General features: G+C 48.9%; 1 protein-coding gene across 2 annotated transcripts; it reads right to left on the bottom strand.

Moving 5' to 3' along the window:
* Positions 1-443: 443 nt before the first annotated feature.
* On the bottom strand, positions 444-19097 carry CYTH4 (cytohesin 4). Of its 2 annotated transcripts, XM_075051128.1 has the most exons (13): positions 18971-19097; positions 13056-13138; positions 10626-10726; positions 10307-10370; positions 7900-8018; positions 7444-7524; positions 6666-6778; positions 5955-6103; positions 4171-4282; positions 3633-3709; positions 3203-3274; positions 2200-2354; positions 444-1875 (listed from the first exon to the last, which is right to left on the bottom strand). In XM_075051128.1, exons 1-13 carry the CDS (start codon positions 18987-18989, stop codon positions 1803-1805), a joined length of 1218 nt encoding a protein of 405 aa, XP_074907229.1. In that variant the 5' UTR covers positions 18990-19097; the 3' UTR covers positions 444-1802. The 2 variants fall into 2 exon arrangements, with proteins under 2 accessions (XP_074907229.1, XP_074907230.1); XM_075051129.1 differs by lacking the exon at positions 7444-7524.
* Between the last annotated feature and the right edge of the window lie 1352 nt (positions 19098-20449).

Below are 20449 nucleotides of genomic sequence, written 5' to 3' on the forward strand. Positions count from 1 at the left end.
TGCATATTTGTACTTCTCTTACATATATTGGAGATGTTGCCAAGATAAGGGGCCATATTCTGACTTCTCCTCCCACCTCTGGACACGACCCTGCCTCCCTGCCTTGAACCCAAAGCAAAAATGAATGTGTGTGAGCACATGCTCTAGAGCAGTGGGCAGCAAACTCACTCCGTATCACATCAGTGACAAAGACATTCAACGTAGGAGATATTTGCAGGCGCGAGCAGAAGAAAACCTTCACGTTCCTTCTCCAGGGTGAGCGCGTGCTTCAACTCCGAGATACACTCCCTGCCTCTTGAAATTAATTCAACATTCCTGTGGCTTGGGCAAAAATAACTAGAATGAATAATCGGGCTGTGCTGGCCCTGCTGCAGATTGCCTGGTAGATAGAGCCCTCTGCAGGAAGATAAAAGGCAAAAGACTGAGACAGCACCAGTGTTTACTAGAAGAGACCAAAAAGTAACAGATGAAATCGCAATAGCTTATCACGTCTTTTAACCCTGCAGGTGTAATTGTCTCTGGTATTTGCCTCCATGCTGTTCCCAGTTTGCAGTGTTACAGCTCCCTGCACCTTTTGTCTTGTCCCATTAACTACTTCTCCTTTCCACGCTGCCCAAGAGCTGCCTGCTTGTGCCTGCATTTTGCGTGCAGTGCAGAGCTGCGGTGGTGCTCAGGCTGCTTTGCTAGGCACAGGAACATGACACTCTTACCTTACATCCTCTGCCTTTATCACTAAAATGATCATGTCACCCTGAGTGTTCGGCTTGTTTCAAGCACTTTTATTTCTGTCTTTACACAAGAGACAAAAAACCCCACGCTCAGATGAAACCAGTATGTGAAGATGGGAATGCCTCTGTGTGTGTGCTTGTGTGTGTGGTGTGTATGCACCTCCAATTTTTCATGCCTTCTGGCTGCAGGCCTTTCAGATACAAAGCCCGGGTCTCTGGAGTGGTACAAGGAAGCAACCTTTGTTGGGGAGCCATCAGCCAGGAGAAGAGCTAGTGTTCGGGTTTCTTCCTTAGGGAGACCTGTGGTGGGCTCTGAGTCACAAAACAGAGAGACAAAAGACCCAGAGCCGCTTCCCTGGTCCCACAGCCTCTCTACACTCAGTTACCCCTTATCTCCCTCTCCAACACCTTTAACTTTCTAAAACCTATGACTCAGTTACGGAGCAGGGACTTCCCAGGATTACAGCCCTCACAGCTATAGGAAGAGGTGGAGAGGGCTCTCTTCTGAACAGAGGGCTTCTTATCTTCCCTTGGCCTCTAGTTTCACAGTGAGGTCCTAAATATCAGTGGTCCTTTTTCCACAACCACTACACTTCTGTTTGTGGTGGAAGAGAAACCACCAGGGCTTTTCTGCTCTGCAACTGACTGGACCATGCTTGGCTGTTCCAAGAGCATCTACATGGTTCCTCACACAAAAATACCCAGGCCTGGTTTGATGGCAGGAGGGGCTGGAGACATTCTGGAGACATTCTCGTGTCCTCTCAGATCCTGTCATACATGCCTGGGGCTATAGGGGAGAACCCAAAGGCCAGTTGCTGTTGAGCCTTTATGTTTGGTCATGGGAAATGCCATGACCACAGTTCTGACAGTCCTCAGTGGATTGCACCCTGCGCCTCTGCCTTCAGTTTGGAAAGGGAAGAAGCAAATCTGGCAAGTTGTCCTGTCAGTCATCTTCCTGCCAAGTGGGAGGCAGAGGGAACCAATGCTCCCAAATTTCTTCACTGGAAGAACCCAGCACGGGAGTGAAGTTGTCCAACAACTACATCTTCCTGCTGCCAGTGACCAGGTTAGGGCTCAGTTTTTGCTGGCAATCTTTTTCTTACGGGCAGAGACCAGATCATAGAAAGGATCCTGTGTGATGCTGGTCCTGGAAATAAAAGGAAATGGGAGCAAAAGTAAGAGATTTAATGCTGGAGAGCAGCACAGGCAACCTAACTGAACTTGCACAGAGACACCACTCACCAAAATGTAAGACTGGAGATCTGCAGACCTACAACACAGAATTTAGCTGTGGCTAGAGATTCTTCAGAAGGGACCTCAAAACTCCTTGAAGTCAAGAGGTTCCACAGTTGCTAGACTGCAAACCTTTCCACCCCCTTTTTCAAGCTCTGGTAGCCAAATAAACTGCATGACCAATTGTCCCTGGGGCTGAACAAAGGCAAGCTCAGGCCTCCAGTTCCAGTCTCCTCACCGTATTGCCTCAATCCACTCATCACGTTCTGCTGGTGTGGCTGCTGAGATCTTATAGGACTGATGTTTGCCTTCAACCACCTTCCCATCCCCGTCCGTTTTGCAGGCTTTGATCTTCTGCCCTTTGCATTTGGGATTGAAGAGCTCAAAGCAGTTCTGTCAGAAAGGGAATAAAATGGAACTGTAGGGGAGGACAAGGTGGACCAAGGAGACTATGCTGCCTTCAGCCATGGGTGACAGGCTCAGAGAGCTTCCAAAGGGGAGGAGAGCATTCTGTCTCTGAAATTCAACAGAGCCTTTCCTTCCCCACCCCAAGAACCCCCTATGAGTCAGATCTCCAGGCCATCCCTCTTAGGTAAATACACCCTTCCTGTGAATGACTGGACACTAAAACAGGCTTTATGGAGAGATGGAGCATCAACAGTTATCAGAAAACACCTTCTGGGATCTGTCACTCTGTTCCACTCATTAAGGTCTCTCCCCCTTTTAAGTAGATGAACCATCCTCTCTTCTGCCTGCCACCACACAGATAGAGGGCACTTTTCCCAGAGTCATGACAGACCAAAGAGTGGGTATCCACAAAAGATGCACAGACAAAGAATGTCACTGCCTGAGCAAGCTTCCTAACGCCACAGCACTGTCTGGTCTACATGTGCTGTAACTCATTATGGTGAGTCCTGGGGAGACAAATTGAACCCACATCTCCTGGTGCAAAATGAGTAGGGAGTCAGCTGTGTGCACTGATCTCCACTCCCCTACAAACACACACACACACGAAAACATACAATACAGCCAGCCAAAGGACAGCTCAATGTTCACGCCAGATCTTCCCTGGTAAAATACAATCATGTTTAGATACCATCATATTTAGATGGGGGCACAAGGCAGTTTGGAGTGGCACCTTCCCTCCGAGAAGCATGGTAGGAGTAGGGTGTGCGCACCCTCTCTTCCCTCTGTCTGCCTGAGAGCCTGCGTTGGCAGAGTACCAAGCAATGGAGACTTACTGGCTTTTTGGGATCATCCACCTTCTGGACTGAGAGGTTCTCCAGGGGGATAATGCCCAGAGGTTCTTTGTCCTGAAGGCAGGAAACATGAATTAACACCCAGCATGCTCCCCATATCTATGCCACTTCTTAGAGCCTCTCTGATTTCCCAGCCGTGTGTCTTTGTGGGGGTGACAAGGAGAGGACCTCACCTCCATTTACACAATGGGGAGCTTAGTTAATGAGATCACAGCAATAGCTGCAGTGTCCAGCCTCTCCTCCTCAAGACCAGAGGTGAGGAAACAGCATAGGAGAGAAGGGAGGTCTGAGTTCAGTCTGGGAGTGTAGGATAGAAGGGAAGAGTTGCCTCCTACCCTCTGCTTCTCCCCAGCCCCTCAGAGGCTCGTAACCACCCAGGGCACAGTTTCCCAACCGGGAGTTAAGCCTTTACCGTGGTATATTCAAAGTAGTACAGGCAGTTATCGGTCAGAATGAACCAACGGCGTTTCCAGGTTTTCACACGTCCTCCTAAAGGCAGTGAGGTTCAAAAGGCATTAGTCACACATTTTGCTGTCCTTCATGCACACCCCCTGCCCCCCCCAATCTCCAGACAGGCACACACAGTCATACCCCCCCAGCTCTCCGTGTAGATCAGCCCCCGAGGAAGCAACCGCGGTGCTCACCGCTGATGCGATGCCGTATGGTGGACACGCACGCACAGGGAGCCAATTTTGCTCTGATGGGGCTGGGAATGGGGAGCGGTGAGGGATATCTTTTTTTTTAGTCCCTTTTTGAGCAGACAAAGCCTGCAGGAGCTGGGAGGAGAGAGCAGGCAGCCGGGATCGACGGCAGGTGTCAGCCTCACCCCACCGCAGCGGATGGGAGGGAAGGACAGCAGAGATGCTGGTGGGTTCCTGGGGGAGATTTGTGGTGGGAGGCAGGCAGGCAGGCGGGGAATTCAGAGGAGCTAGGGGAATCCTCCTCCTTACCTAGTTTCAGGAGCCAGCCCTCGCGGTTAGGGTTGAAGAATGTATGCGTGAGGTCGTTCCCATCGTCCTCAGGTATGGAGAATGGCTCGTTCTTTATGCTCTCAAACAGATTCTGCCCCAGAGCATTGATGGGGGAAAGAGAAAGAAAGAAAGAAAGAGATTTCTGACAAATCCTGTACAAAACTCTCCTAGGTCCATCTGGTTCATCACCCTGTTTCCACAGGAGCAGGTGGGTGAATGGGGAGGGGAGTGGGAGATGAGCCCTGGGGGTACAGCACCCTCAGTCTATACTTCACAGGGCCTCAAGGGGGATTGCCAGCTCTTTTCTGCATCCTGTGTCCAAAAAAGAGACCCAGTCTGGACAGTTGCAGGCACAAAAGTGTGCACCCATAGGCTGCAGTGTCCAAACCCAGCATGTCACACGAGTGCCGCTGTGAGTAGTACAAAGGCACATGGGGGGGACAGGGACATGACACAGCAGAGACTGCAGCCCCATTTAGGCCCTGGATTCATGGTGCCAAACACTCTGCTGAGAACTTCTATATAGAGACCAACACACACATCTGCATGACCACAAGGAGGTACATTTCACAGAACCAAGGCTTTTGCAGAGGGACACAAGGGTGACATTCATAACAGCAGTGACAGGGAGGCAGGTTACTAGCTTTCAAGGGATACAAAAATGTTGCTCACATCATTGGATTTGCTATCATTTATTACACAAATCCCAAGCCAAGAAAAAAAAATGAAACTACAGGCTCCTGCAACTTCCCTCAAATTGCCTGAAAGAAATGACACTCTGGAGAAAAACCCAAAGCCTTCACCCTGAGGGGATGCTGCTTAGCAAACCCAAGTGTGGGATGTAGGCTGCCTCTTTGACACAAGTTATTCTCCCCAGGTTGGTTGGGTGAAGCTAGACATATGCAGGCAGGCTGCCTCATAGGGCAGGTCCCACGGTTGCTGAGCCTTTGGGAAAATGGTAGCTCCAGCTTTGCTGATGGATGCATCCCCTGTCTCTGTCTCCCCCATGCTGCATCTTCATTTTCTGGGACCAGAGACACCACGGACCTGCTGAGAGCTTTACAGATGGTGGATGAGATGCTGGAAGAGGCCCTGACAGTTATCTGGGACTTGTTGGTTCTACTCACTCAAAGCTATATCCTGGTGTAAGAGAGGTCAGGCACTGGTGTCCTGACTGATGGGCACACTGGAGTCAGCTGAGACGTTGACATACGAACAAGGGAAAGGGTTTCATAATCTGGGCCACGGTGACATTGTCACACGCAGAAACACACAAGAAACAGAGAGTCCCCTTGGGGGCTGGGACTTTCAAAGCTGGCCAAAAGAGTCAGGTGCCCAGCTGCCTCCCAGCGAGGTGGGTGTCCCGTTCACACAGCTTCATGCCTACATGACACACAGACACCCGCAGCTCACGTCTTCCTCTCTCACACAGTTACAGTATCTGTTCCTCTCTTACACGGACACACTTAAAAGCACAAACTTTCTTAAACTGATACTGCTGTTCCCTGAATGTCTTCAGCTCCGTCTCTCTTGCTCCATGTCCTCATCAACAAGCGTGTGTGCAGCCCCTCTCCAAAGCAGTTTCCACATTTTCCAGCTTTGCTTTTGTACATACTGCCCTCTTTCCTCACTCAGCCCTTCCCCTTGTACGGCAGAAGGTCCGTAGGCCTGTATAACCCTGAGACCTGTGGACCTTTGATTCTCAGTGGACCCCAAACCAGAGAGAAAAGAGGGACTGATGAGAAAATGGGAGGTCTTCTTACCTTTAAGAGCTCTTCTGGCAGGTCCTCTCCATTGTCAATGCCTTTGTTGATGGATACAAACCTTTCAAAGGGGGTTTTGTCTTTCACATTGGGGTTGTGCAGGCTGGTGTTAAGCATGATGATAGAGAAGGAGAGTATATAACAGGTATCTGACAACAAGAAAGAAAACCAGGATGGGTGGCACTTGTCTTAGAAGGCAGATCCATCCACACCCTAACAGGCAGCTTGGTTTCCAGTCACTGGAGAACAGCATCATCCTGCCAGCTGCAGGAGGAAAAGGGAGATGTCCCCTCTGCTAGGAGAAAGAGGGACAGAGCTGATCCCCTGTATGGAGGTGATTCCATCCCCTCAGGTTAATGGGGCAAGTTGGGTAGATCTGGTCTGCTAATGGCTCTGCCAGCAGGAAAGCTTCTACAGACACACGTCTGTCATTGCTATCCTTGCTGCGATGAGGTATATACCTCATGTGGGGCTGGGAGCACTTCTCACGTCTATTGCCCATGGGGATGGACTGGGGCACAGTAGCAAAAGGAGGACTGAAGACCCTCAGCCTACTGAAAAGCTTCACAGGAACTGGGCAACCTCATCTTAAGGGGAAACATCCATACTTCCAAGTGATGACCTCTGTGCTTTGTGAATGGAAAAGGACGGCTCCTCTCCCTAGCAAGCAGTGGAGCTCAGCTTTACAGGCCTTCTTCTCCCCATACCTACCTGTGGACTGGAATACTCCCGGGTTACACTTGCAGTACCAGTTGGCAAAGGCCTCCATCATCCGGTCAATCTTCTGTGCTTCCCCAGGCAGTCGGAAGCTCCATAGGAACTGCCTGTCAGGAGCAGCATGCCAGAGAGTTAGTCAGATTGGGTGCAAGGGACATTCATCCCTTCCCCCAACCCGTGGGACACTAGGAAAATAAAAGAAGTCATCCCATCGCACTGGGAAGACAACACAGTGCATGAAGCAGGAGGTCTGCTCCTCTCTCCAGAAATTGCCTGAGGTCATCAGCCTCAAACACCCTAAAAGCTGGAAGCAGAAGTAAGCATCCTGGAAATCATGGCTCCTCTTCCCTAATGAGTGCCCTGCGAGGCAGCAGAGACATCAAGCCTCCTGCCAGGAGGCTGGCCTATAAGAAAACAAGGTGCCCTAAGACAGAGTTGCTTTGTCACTGACAGAAGGGGCACTGTGGACAGACATGTTTCCCGGTGCAAAAAATAACTTGCCCCATCCCCCTAGCCATTGAAGCCACAGTGACCCACTTGGTTTTTCCCATCTTCTCTGCAGATGGCCAGTCCAGTCAAGGGGCTGTGAAAGAGTTCCCCCAGGAAAAGGTGTTAACACCTCACGAAGCAACAGTCTTGGAGCAAACACATGCAGCAGGGTCTTGGGAAGCCCCATTTCAGCCCAGTAAGGCTTCACAACCTTCCTGGGGGGTAAGACCCAGTGGCTGAGCAGGCTCCTGCTCCTTCTCCTGCGTCCTGCACGCTCACTCACCTCAGAGCCTGCACCAGGTTGAGGTTGGCGAACTGGTGACATGCCACAAAGGCTTGGAGGATCTGAATGTTTGTGGGGTCCCTGGGAGAGGATAGAGGGAAAAGTTCAGAAGAGAGCTTTGACCCTGCTCAGTTTGGATGCCCTTTGGTGTGACAACATGCACCCAGCTCCATCCCAGCCTTCACTTCCCCTCTGACCAACAAGAAGCCAAGATGTACACTCTTGTCTGGGAAGACTGACCCCATTACAGGCAGGAGAAAAGGTAGCTCATACAGCCAGCCTTAGCCACACTCCAACCTCCGGGGTGTACTGCCCACCCAGCCCACTGCAGTTCGAGCTGTGTTCAGTCTTGGCACCCGACCGCGGTCTGCCAGGGGTCATCTGAAATGGTAGTTGAAAGGGGCCAGGCAGGACAGGGCATCCAAAGGGCCTCCTCATCCTCGCTGGGTTGCTCACCTCCCACCCAGGTAGTCCCCAATGGCTGTCTTGTTCAGGCCTTCACCCTTGTGGAGGAATTTGGCAATCTCCTGCAGGTCTGAGGACAATACCTGCTGCTCAATCAGGTACTGGATGCCCTGGGGGAGGAGAAGCAAGATGGTGAGGTAAGACAGCTCTGTGGGACCCCAACACTCTGCTGTCAGCCTTCCTTGGCTTTGATGATGTTGCCTCCTCTGTTGCTCCCCAGCCCCTTTATGGGAGACCACAGCCATGTCCCCACCCTTATTCCATCCCTCTTCAACCACCGTGGTGGGTCAATACCACTTCTATTCCATGCTTAGATTTGGATAAATGTTTCACTGGGATGGAAACTCTAGCAAACAAAAAAGGGCAATGTAAGTTAAAAGTCCAAAAAGGCAAAGTCAAATAATTCATTTTAACATTTTCAATCAGAATATCTTAGTGTTCTGTTCCTAAATGTCATTTTTTCCCAAATTAACTTAAAGAAAAAAATGTTTGTTTGAAAGAAGACATTATAAAAAAATGTACTTAGACAAAAATATGGGCTTGAGACAACTTAAAATTATTTTTTCCTGAATTTTCTTCTATGCCACAGAACACAGAAGTCTGCAATCTTTTCAGCTCCATCTTCCTCAGCCAGTAAGGATGGAATATGTTTTTTAAGGAATATAGATGGTCTGAGTTTGGCTGTGCAAAGAGACAACATCCTATTTTAGAGGGAATTTCATGATTTTCAAAGTCACAGAAAGTTGAGGTTTTGTTCAGATTCTTAACAATATCTAAAACCACTGCAGCTCTCCAGACCACATTGCAATTCTCCTCACAAAATACAATAAAGGAATGAAAATTGTTTTAGATCCGTCAAAATGTTCTACTTCAACAGAATCAATTCACTTTGCCTTGTAATATATAAGAAACTATTTCTAAAATGCCCCAAAGAAAAAGCAGTTTCAAAAGAAGAAATTGAAACATTTGTGAGATTTTTCCACACTATTTTCTCTTCTTTTTCCCCAGACAGAACTTTGGTAAGATCAATTTAATTTTGTAAAGCATTGCTGTGATGATCGGCTCCATTTTCCAGAAGAAAATGTTTCTCCCAAAAGGTTTTGTTCAGCCAGATTCCTAACGCTTACGTCCACTAGCTTCAGGAACTTGCCCTGAGATCTTGGAAGTAGGAACTCATTTAAAGTATCAGCACTGCACGGGTGAAGTGGAACCGTAGCAAGGAGGGGCAAAGAAAGTTCCTTGCATTGCAGCTACCTCTCAGCATGTAGCAAAAGGGAAGCAATAAACAGACATCTGCATAATATAGGCACATAATTTAACATTTTGACCGGGCTGATCAGCATTGAACTAATAAAGCTAAACTGGTTTGGGGTCAGAGCTAGTTCACGTATTTCTGCACAGCATAGCAGAGTGCCACAGCCAGAGATCCCTCTAGGACCTCAAACCAAGGTCAAACAGAAAGACAGAATGAAACCTGCTCTCACACAAGGCTGTTAGTCCCGATATCACTGCTCTAAGACAGCTCCCACTGGCAAAGGGATGCCCAGGGGACTGGCAAGCGCTCCACCTGCGGTGGGGATACTGGGGAAGGCATCTTGAGGGTCTCAGTAGGGCAGAGGAGGAGGCATGAAAAGTTGTCACTCAGACGAGCAGCCACGCAAGATGCGAGCTGTGGTGGTTAGCTGCTGAGGAGCAACTGTTCAATCGCAGCTTGTGGTTTTCCTTACAGAGAGCAAAAATAATGGTTCACCAGTGAGGAGGAAGGAAGAGGAAACTGTCTTTCTCACATCTTCTCTACTTAATCATGACAATTTGAGAGCTTTCTGCAGAGGCGTGAAGGTTTTGGTGTCTGGACTCCACTGGTCAGAGTCCCAGAAAGTGGAAAACCTGGATTCACTCCACAGTCCATCCAGTACTACCGAACCCAAAACTACTTCCAAAATGACAGAGGCAGCTTGTCCTCTTCTGTTCTGAATGAGCCAAGGAACCTGACACACTCTCAAAACTTCTCACCTTCTTCTTACTTCATCCTCCTCCATCCCACTATGGCCAACTCTCAGCCTCTCACAGGCAAGAAGAGCTGGGCTGAAGGAGGTTTGGCTCTCCTGACACATTGGCAGTGTTAAACCATCCTCCCTTTATTTCTCTTAGTTTTGGGTGGCATCTGATGGGATGGCCTATAGGCACATGATGGGGGGAGGCAACACAGTTTGATCACATCAGAAGACCTTATTCAGGGACAGGATGGAAGGTGCTACTAACTGGAAGCCTAACTGGAAACCAGCCCCACAGTCCCATGCCGTAGTTCCTTTGACATGGGTGGCTGCAAGTGGACCAGTAGCCAAGAGAAGCTTTGCCTCCCAGCTTTCTCCTCATAGGTAGAATGAACAAATCCTACCTTTGCAGGGTCCATGTTGAATTTCTTCCGGCCCAGGGACAGTTTATCCTTCTGTGATAGTTTGCTGCAAACGTGAAGAAGGAAAGGCAAACTTGGAATAAAGGGCCATGTTTCAATTCACTCACAAGGTAACTCAGATATCGCAAGGACAGGTGTCTGACTATCTAGGAATAAAGAGAAATCTCACAGCAGAAAAGGGTATTCCTGGCCTCATTTCCCTGTCCTTGTCGTGATCCAAATCCATTCAGTGGTTTTTTGTTTTCTCAACATCAAGACAGAGACTTTGTAAACAAAGAAATACCCATCATGTCCCACTTGCCTGGTCTGCTCCCCAGGATTATTGTCTGCCTCTTTCCTCTTCTCTGCATTTTGGAAGCACTCAATCTCTGCAAACACTTGAGCAATCTCTTCCTTCAGCTTCTGCAAAAGAAATATCAGGAGGATGAAGGCGATGGAGGGAAAAACAGCAGACACATACAGAGCATCTCTTACTTCTTCCCTCAATCACAGGAGAAGGACTGGTCAGATAGTCACAACAGCCAAAGATGTCTATGAAATGGGCACTACTCTGGGGTGACCCTGCTGGATTCCAGATGAAAAGAATGGGAGAGAGGGGCAGAATGATGTTCTCATGTCTGTTGTCAATCAAGGCTGGAAAATCAAGCTTAGCCAGTGTGGAGGGTGTCAGAGAACGTACCCCAATGTTGATTTCAGTTCCTCAAACAATGTCAGATGTGAGACTCCTTCCATCATGCCCATTTCCTTCTAGCTTTTATTTTGCATAGCCGTGCTACACATCCAGGAAAGGGGAAGTGGAACCAGTAGCTGCGAGGTCAATATGAACCTGAAGTGGCCACATTGTGAAACACAGAGTTTTTAACATACCTATCATTCAAATACCATTGGGCAGATACCTGTTTTTAGGTGGAGAAAGAAGAGAGGAGGAGTAAAAGAGAGTAATCACTGCCAAATTTTAAAAAAAATCAATTGTAGAATTCCATTTCCTTTAGGCCCATGGCAGACCATGGCCTTCTTGGCTGGATATTCCGTGTTACCAAGGAAATGAAGATGTCTATATCTCCTTGCTTCCATCCTGCAGTTACAGTCCTCCTCAGAGCCAGAGTGCATCACAGCTCTCTTCCAGGAATCACCCAAATTCTTCCCCATGCAAACCAGAATAGGCAGGGGAAGAAGGGTTGTTTTATGACAGATCTTGTCTCAACAAGGGGTGAGGATATGGCCACAATATGCACCCAGAGAGAGAAACTGAAGTTCTCCAATATCCCATAACTTAAAAGAGCTTCTGGATTTCAGTTTTGCTCTGGCCTTCATTCTCTTGAGCTTCATCAGTCTCCAGAGGTGGGACTATCCCTTCCTAAGCTTTAGGTATTGCGTAAATGTAACAAAGCCGTGATCTTAGCTCCTGAATTTCAAATGATTATCAGTTTTGTTATTTTATTCACTGCTGTCTTTTGGCAGTGTAACCGGCAAGTCGAGACCCATCCTCTCCCCTCCTCCCTCTCCCCCCACCAGACATCCCCCCAAGTCTTTGTGTTAATGCATATTGCTTGATACTTTCTGAAGAAATCCACCTGGGAAAATGTCTCTAGTTCTAGGTACTCTTTCACCTAAACTCATCCAGCTCCACTGGGCAATGTATACCCCATTAGTTAATGGCTTGGGATTTAGAGTACGGGTCTGTGTAGTCTAGCAGCTTTTCTGTGTCCATAGAGGGTAAAAAATGTAGTATTCCTATTCAGCTATCCTGTCCCCTACAGTGCCCATTGCCTATTCTGAAAACTGAAGAGATAAGAACCACACACAAGCAAACCACATGCACATACATTTGTAGCCTGTTTTGCAAGAAGGGACAAGACACCATTCTGATTTGCAGCAGAGATGGTGAGTCTGGAAGCCTGAGAAGTAATAGGTAGTTTGGCTTATTCCGTTACTCTATGCAAGGAAGTATTGCACCTACTCCCCAGGCATCTGGACATCTTCATGTTGTGGGAAAATCAGTGCAAGTCCAATGATTCAGTGCAATAAGGTCTCTCAAATGGGAGACGACATTCCATGATGGTGGAGGCAGAACAGAATAGAAAGTGTACAGCACCATGCATGTCTGCGATGCAATATTACTGACTTTGAATCTGTCACTTACAGACATCTTAGGAGTCAGTGGAGAAATGTTTGTGTTTGCTAAAAGAAAAGAAGAAAAGCAAGTTCAACCATGGAAACTTGTGTGGTAGGTCCTGCCATCACACCTCTCTAAAGAGACAGGATCCTTCCTGGAGGACTTGTTAGAGGTCCACAAACCAAACAAAAGTTTGATAAACACAGGGGGATGCAGCAGGTAACTAGGACTGATACGTCATTAGCGGGTAATCAGTAATTAAAAATAATCACAAGTGCTGAGCCAGATCCCTGCCAGAATGACTTAGTAAACTCACACTCAATCCTAATATTCAATCCCAGCTCATCCCTGCTAATAAACTGTCCAGCCTTTCTCAAAAATCCCATTAGGGTAGTTGATGACTCCTGCAGCAGAGAGTACCACAGGGTGGGTGCACACTGGTGGCAAATATGCCAGGGCAGCCTGAAGTTCTGAATTCAAGTTGGATCATGCCAGAGCAAACGTCTCCTGTGCAGGAGCACTTCTTCATGGCCTGGACTGTTATGCGAAGATGCTCCTTGGTGAAGACAGTTTTGAAAAGGCTAGGCAGAACAGGAGGAACAGGATGGTCCTTACCTTAATGTCCTCCAAAAGCTCCTGTCTGTGCTGCCTGATTGTCTCTATTTCGGCCTCTTCAGCCTCACTCAAGTCAGTTGACCCTGGAAGAGCAAAGATGCTTGTGAGAATAGCACTGCGGCCAATATATCACACGAAAAGCTGCCTCAGCCTCTCGGCGCCTATCCTCTCCTAGGGTCATGCCACAGAAACTCTGATTTCTGTGTTTTAGCATCTGTTCCCTGCTGTTACAGCCACTGCACCTCCGCTTTTCCCTGCAAATGGTTCTCAGTCCAGAGCGAGCAGCACAAACCCATATAGCCCTCCTAGCAGCCAGCTGCTGTGCTGGTAGCCCTCTGATCTAACCCTGTAGCAACCCACCCCACCTACTCAACCGATTTTGCTCACCATGAGCACAATGAAGAGGTCTTACCAAATGCTTTTTGGTGGTTTTTACGTCAGTCATCTTTACGTGCTGAAAAGCTGTGGCCTAAATACTTCATCTCCATCCAAACCTCCTATGAAGAGCCACTGGCTTCATGGATAGATCCACTACAGCTAGAGTCAGAAATGGCTTAAGGGAGAGAATCAAGGTTTTCAAGTTTGAGGGCAGGATCTGGGGGGATGAAAGCCTTGCTGAAGAAGGAACATCTGTGGGAGGCTGTTCTGTGGACTACAGACAATGCAGAAATATGAGTAGGCTTCCTTGTCATGTACAGGAAGTTAAATAGATACCAGCAGAGCCAAGGCAACCACAAAATGATTCATAAAAGACTTAGAAGAATTGGGGTGACAGCACTGGTGCTAAATATAATCCAGGAGAAGCACAGCCTCTTCAGCAAGGAGAAAGAGGAGGCTGCAGCCCTAGAGAGGCAAAGCAGCTGGTGAGCTCCAGGAAAAAACCAAGGGGCTCACACAAGGCTGAGAGCACTGGAGCTCCTGGGAGGCCACTGCAGAACTTGCAGACAGGGTCCTTGCTGCACCTAAACCAAAGCTTCCCTAGGAAGCTAGGTCAGGTCACTGGATGCCCTGCTCCACTGTTTCATAAGCCAAAATCCCCTGGGCCTCCTGTCTTCCTGGAAAAAGGGGAAGTAGTACCAGCTGCCTTGGAAATTCTCTTAGTGTGGATCTCACATGCAAAACAACTGCTATAAATATGAGTGGGGAAAAAGGGGAAGGAACTAGCCAAGACAGACAGAAGGAAAAGGGGACAAGGGCAGTTATCTCAGAGCTTACATGCTTCTTTCCTGTCATGGCCACAACAGCTCAGAGAGATCTGCCTTACCCGACCCTAATCTTCCCCCCATCCTCCCGGCTGGTTGGGTTTCCCTGTGCTAAGTCTGTCCTATGACTTTTCTCAGGCTGCAGCCTCTCTCCTGCTGTTTTCAAGCATTGCATTCCCTGGGGAGAGGCTGCTGAGCCTCTGGGAGAAAAGCACTGAGCAAGAAGCCAACATGAAGCCAGGGCTGGGAAGGACCCATGTCCCCTCCCAGCTCTGCGAGCAGCCCTCTGAAGAGCTGAAAGAAGCTGATTGCTGAAGCCGGTCAAGAGGGAAGGAAAACCTGTGGCATCCAGCAGCTCGCAACAGCCAAATCTGTATGTGAGGGGAAAACAAATAAACAAGCAAGCAAGTAAACCAAACCCAACCAACCAAAAAGAAACAACAACAAGCCCCCCCACCCCATGCAGTGGCTTTGCTGCTTGTTAGGTGGGTTGCTGACTTCCCCTTGAATGTCAATCCTGCACCTGTGAGCGGTGCTTGGGTCTTTCAGCTTACTTTAAGTCTCCTGCCATTCTGGCGTCTGCAGGAGGTGAGGCCAACACCTTGGTCCCCCCAGCTTTATCTCTCTCACCCCTATGGGGGCTGGTAATTGTGGAATCACTGTGGTGACAAATTATCACTAAGACCCTTTGTCTTGTATTTCTTTCCACAAAAGCACCGTAGCAGAACATACCTGAGGAACCTCCTCTTCCCCCACCCCATCAGCAAAGTCTGTGGTGTGGCTGGTTGCTTTGCTTCAGTTGTTCTGTGTCTACTGAAGCAGCCTAAAGCACCTCAAAGAGATGTGAGGCTCCCAGAGGACACCATCTCACCCACACTATCCCCACCAAGACTGTAAATAACTCAGTCCCTGTTCCTCCTGAACATCTGAAAACCCCAACTCCTGAGTGATTTATCTGTCCAGTTTGTCAGAATGAGAAAAGTGTGGGAAGGCCTGTGTGTGGGGGGACGGCGGGGGAGAAAAAGCGTACAAGTCATGGAGAAGGGGAGGGAATCAAGGGATAAAAAAATAGGAAAAGGTGACATAGTAAGTTAAAAAATGGATGGATCAAATTTTCAGAGCACCTCAGACTGAGCTGCAGAGAGGGTCCGTGTAAGGTTTCCTAAGTTTCCTAAGCAGCTGAAGTCCCTGATTGCCTTGGAAAATAATTCTGAGGTCAGCACCTACATGTTACTCTGCTTTCCTAACAGACGGCCTAATGCTCTGCTCAAGGCTGTTCTGAGGCCATTCATCAATGTTATTGCACACGTTGGGGCAGTGAACATAAAAGGCTTGTTTGGGGAACCGTCCACAGAAAAGCAGCAAAGGCAGCAGAGGCAGCTGGGCAAGCAGCAGATGAGATAATGAGAGCAGGCTGTTTTGCCTTTCCTTCCCTCTCCACGTTGAGAATGAGCGGAGGTGGCAGGAGAGGGACACTCCGAGCGACACACCGCCTGGCTCACTCCAGACCTTTGCAATGGCAGAGGGAATTCATCCCTGCACCAGGGCACTGAGGAACAGCTTCGGCCTCGTCAAAAGCCTCAGTACCACCAAGTTCCACTTCCCTCTAGAGCTAGGTCAGGACACAGATGAAGCATAGCCCTGGTCAGGGTTCTCTGCACAGGGGGAAATCTCACCCCAATGAAGAACACCCCATGAAAAGACACGCAGGTTTCAGGGGGATGCTGTCAGCCAAACCAGCGCTGAAGTCTTCCAGTTCAGACACAAGACATTAAAAAACTGGCTAGCATCCTCTCCAGAGAGGACATGAAGCTGCTGCTTGGAATTTCTTTTCAGAGAGCAGATGTTGAAAGGAAAGCACATCAGCATCACATTTGTGGGGCTTACACCTGCTCTTGAGATTGTTTCCCCAGTCTCAGGGCAGACACAGATAGAAAGACCTGCCAGTTCTTTATGGATTTCCAGGCTTGTATTTTTAGTGCTGTCACTCAAAACAGAACACAGACTTCAATTCCAATTGTGGTGACTTACGCCCTCAGCCTCACCATCTGGACGGCAGGTCGGAGTTACCCAAAAGCCTGGGTCCTCAGATGGCCAGCAGAGTATTGTGTTTGCTGGTCTCACTTCCCATTGCAAAGGGCTGTGCAGAGCCGTCCGGGTGCTAAGTGAGGCTTTCAATCCCAAACAGAAGCATATGACTAGGAAGATAGCTTTTGGAGCACAGAGGTAAGTGGGTAGTGACTACCCAGGAGAGCTGGAAGGACGGACTGCAGAAACAGCAGAGGAAGGTTATGAAGAATGACTGCATCTGTAGCACTGTTACAGACCATCCATGTGCTACCCACCCACAGTATAACAGCAGAGGTTCAGGTGGCCCATTTGCAAGTCAATGTAGGGTTCTGAGTGGGGCTGCTAAAGGGTTTGGGCACCTCCACCCATGGCAACACACAAGCAGAGCAGCCTGATGGGCGCCTTCTTGCCTGGATGAGGCTGGCTGATGGAAGAAGTGAAATTCCTTTTCTTTTTTTGATATGGCTGCTGTGTCATTTCCAGCACAGACCACCACCTCCCCAGCCAGGTTCCAGGCTAGTACCAGGCAGATACCAGGAAGCTTTCCAGCTCCTCAATTTCCTCCAGCCCAATCTGCCTCCCTCCTGCAGCCACTCCACAGTTCTCTTCCAGTTTGTGTCAGAAGAAATTCAACACGGACCTCACACAGGTTTAATTTGCACAGTCCGGCTATGGGGGGAAAGGTGTGAAGAAGAATTTGTGTTGTCTCCCGGTCCCCTTATCCCGCATGACAACTTAGAGCAGTCAGGATAGCTTCCAGGCACTTTTGCCTGTGGGTCTCACCCTACACATCCTAGCACCATGGTACAAGTCTGCTCTCCCGTTTTTCACACACCCAGCTCAAGGATTTGGCATACTGGCTCTGTGGCTTCACCCAGACAGTCGCTAGAAGGTCCTGAAGGAAGCTGGAAGAGGACATCCACTGCAGGGAAAGCAGCCTCCCCACAGATACAGGTCTCATCTGCACGCAGCGGTGGCAGACAGGTACCTGACAGGACCATTGCTTCTCCAGGTAGGAGTGACGCCAGGAAAAGGTGTATGTGCACCTCTGACCTTCAGGAAAATCATGCCACAACCGAGCAAGTTTAAACGCATCCAGTGCTCTAAAGCTCACTGGAAAACTGCATCTGGCGGCAGCCTTGGCTCCCAAGGTAGAGCAGCATCAAACCAACCCACTTTCCCACACGGTGGTGAAGTGACAGGCTGGGACTGAGCAAAGACATCAGTGAGAACCAGCCCATCTCTTCAGGCAGTGCCTAGCTCCCAGCTCTGCCTCCAGCCAGAGCTGAGCAAACCCACGTTGTCCCTGAGCAGGAGCTCATTGTGCTATTGCAGTGTGTAACTTTAAGACATAACTAACTCAGTAACACATAACTTGAGTGAATGACTGTGTCCGACCATCAGTTCTGAGAGCCTCAGTTTCTGTGGAAAGCACACCCCAAAATAAGTAGTGAAACATGAGGTACCCCCCCTCCTCCTGCCCAGCTTGTCCTGCAGAAGCTTTGTCCACTGTTGCTTTCAGGTGGGGAGGGCTGGGTGATCTGAAGGGACCCACCTTCACCAACATTCATAGCCAACATTCATTCAACAGCTCAGCTCCCATAAGTCCCACCAATTTCCCTGACAAGCAAGGCTGCTATGCGGTTTGAACGTGCCCTTTCCTTGGCTACCCACCTAGGACCGGGCACTGCTTTTTCCCTTCACTCTATGCTCTATATCCTATATGCAAAAGCCTGTGAGGACAGGGAGTCAGACAAAGCAGGGCCAGTGCAAGATGATCCCTTTTCTTCCTGGCCCTTGTTCAGCCTGCTCCTATTCGGCTCTCCCTATCTGCTGCCTTTGCGCAGACACACACTCAGAGCTTCCTCAGCCAGAGGCTAGAAACGTTCAGTCTGGCAGGATGCCTTTCCCTGCTGAATCCCAACCACTTTATTTACCACCTGCTAAAGTAGGAAATAAAACCCAAGATCTCTCTCAGTTCCTCAGATGTGGCTTATCTCTGCCCCCCCGCCCCCCAACATCTGCCTTTTGAGATTATTTCAGGACCAGGCGGGCCCACCTGCAGGTCACTTGGTGTTGGTAGAATCCAAATACAGTCATTTACCTTTAACGTGGATATACACAAGAGATGCCCCAGTACCAAAAAGCCTTGCAAGCATGTTGCACTGGGATACCCAACTGCATGAGAGGCTCCTCAAAGGCAAACCAGCTCCTGAGGGCTGTAGGGAAACGCTGCTGAGGAGCTTGCAAGCCATGCCAGAGTTGCATGAAGAGAAGCCAAAGCTTATAGGTGCTCATCCCAAGTGTCACATATACCCTTGATACCCCTGAGTCAGTTCTCAGCTCGGGATCACCAGCACAAGCAGTAGACACTCTCAGCACAAAGGCCATTCAAATCAGTGGGAAATTTCTCCAATGTGAAAGGAGTTTGCTTACGGGAGAGCAAGTAAGAAGAAAACCACGCCTAATGCTGAAGGCTGACAAGCGATTAACTACACCACCAGGGATCTTCCACCACCTCATTCCTCCAGCCACCAGCCACAGCATCCACTCTAGCTGCTGGGATTTCACGGTGTGCTCTGTCCCCTCAAACTGACCACACAGCCCCCACAGAAAACAAGGCAAAAGACAGTCAAGGCTTACCAGCAGGACAAAAGTCCATCCTGCAGAGTGCAATATATTTTCGAGAGAAGTGTTGGTCCTCCTTGCCTTCTGCTTGTTCAGATGCTTCACAGAACTGAAACGACGTGGAGCCAGTGACCAAAATCGCAGCAGCATTGGGGGGCGGGTTGCCCTCTGACTCCACCCTTCCTCTCCTCTTCCCTCTGACCACATCTCATGAGTTTGCATCAGTGAAGGAAACCGTACGTGCGTACCTCCATGAGCTAACGGGGGCTCCTTGGCTACTTCTGAAAGGCAAATCCACAAATGCATTTCCATCCCAGCAGCTTTTTAGGGGAATCTCCGAGCACACATCTCTGTTTGAGGGGACTGAAACGAGCGGTGAGAAGCTGATAGTACTTTGGGCTTTTGTCTGAGTTACTCCACGGAGAGAGGGGAGAAAAAAGGAAGTTCTTGATTCAGAAAACCCATCTGATTCGGGAAGTGGTTTCATTTTAAAGGAAAGATTCTTCCTGTGTTAATTCTGCAGCAAGCAGTGGGGAGATGAATGCTCCAAAAGTGGAGGATGGTTGATGGAAGGGAGAAGAGAGTCTTTCTTCTTTTCCTTCCCTCATTGCCCACTAAGTGACTTCTACTCTAAGTCTTGCTCCTTTTTTCCCCCACTAACAAGCTGCTTTTCTTGGGAAGCCTTGTAAGGATGGCGTGAACTGAGGAGGAATGAAGTCCTCTCAAGTTTAATGGTATTCCTGCTGGTAGGAGAGCTGGCATTAGCAGGACTGTTTTGAAGGCACTTGTGCTGCTCTGTTCATCTGCGAGACAGAGAGGTGCTTTTTTTCCTCCATTCCCTCCGCACAGCCCCAGAAGGCTCTACACTTCCCCTCGAGTTGTATTTGGTTGCCATGTGATTTATGTGGTAGACCCCTGATGCAGGCAATGTAAGGAAAAAGAAGCATGCAGGAAAGCACCATGTCAGAGCCAGAAGAACTGGTGATTGAATAAATAGGTCAAGGTAAAATTCAAACCAGGTGTGATGCCCAAACAGGGCTCTTGCCTCCTCGAGCGGGACTGAAGCTGCAGAGGGATGGCTCCTCTCCATGCGTGAACACTTACCTCTGAAGCACTCTACATACTTAGCACCCTGACCTGTCGCTGTACTCGCAGCAGGTCTTGAGCAGGACAGCAAAACAGGTCCAGACTTTTTCCTACCATCTTTCCATGAGACAGCAAGGTAGAGTTTGGAAGAGCATTGCATGTGTAGAAAAATAAGAAATGACCCTCTGACCTGTTACGCAGTTGGAGCTAGCATCTATGTACAATTGCCATCATTTAGAATATGCTCCTGTGAGGCTGAAGGTCCCTGACTCACTCAGAAAGGACGAGTTATTACCTTCCCACATTCCTATTAACTAAGTCTGGTCTGAGATCCTCTGGAGAGAAAACTGGGCCTTTAAAAGGCTTGATGCAAAGAGTAGGATCTGCGTGAACACTCTGGCTAAGAGC

Source organism: Buteo buteo, chromosome 19, assembly GCF_964188355.1.
Source record: "Buteo buteo chromosome 19, bButBut1.hap1.1, whole genome shotgun sequence".
In the NCBI taxonomy this organism is placed as follows: Eukaryota; Metazoa; Chordata; class Aves; order Accipitriformes; family Accipitridae; genus Buteo; species Buteo buteo.

Excerpts from the sequence above, each read along its gene's own strand:
- CYTH4 (XM_075051128.1), bottom strand. Across the intron at positions 10,727-13,055 it reads AGCTTTTGGAGGACATTAAG|AAGCTGAAGGAAGAGATTGC; the intron begins GTAAGGACCATC and ends TTTCTTTTGCAG. Across the intron at positions 6,779-7,443 it reads AACCTGGTGCAGGCTCTGAG|GCAGTTCCTATGGAGCTTCC; the intron begins GTGAGTGAGCGT and ends TGCTCCTGACAG.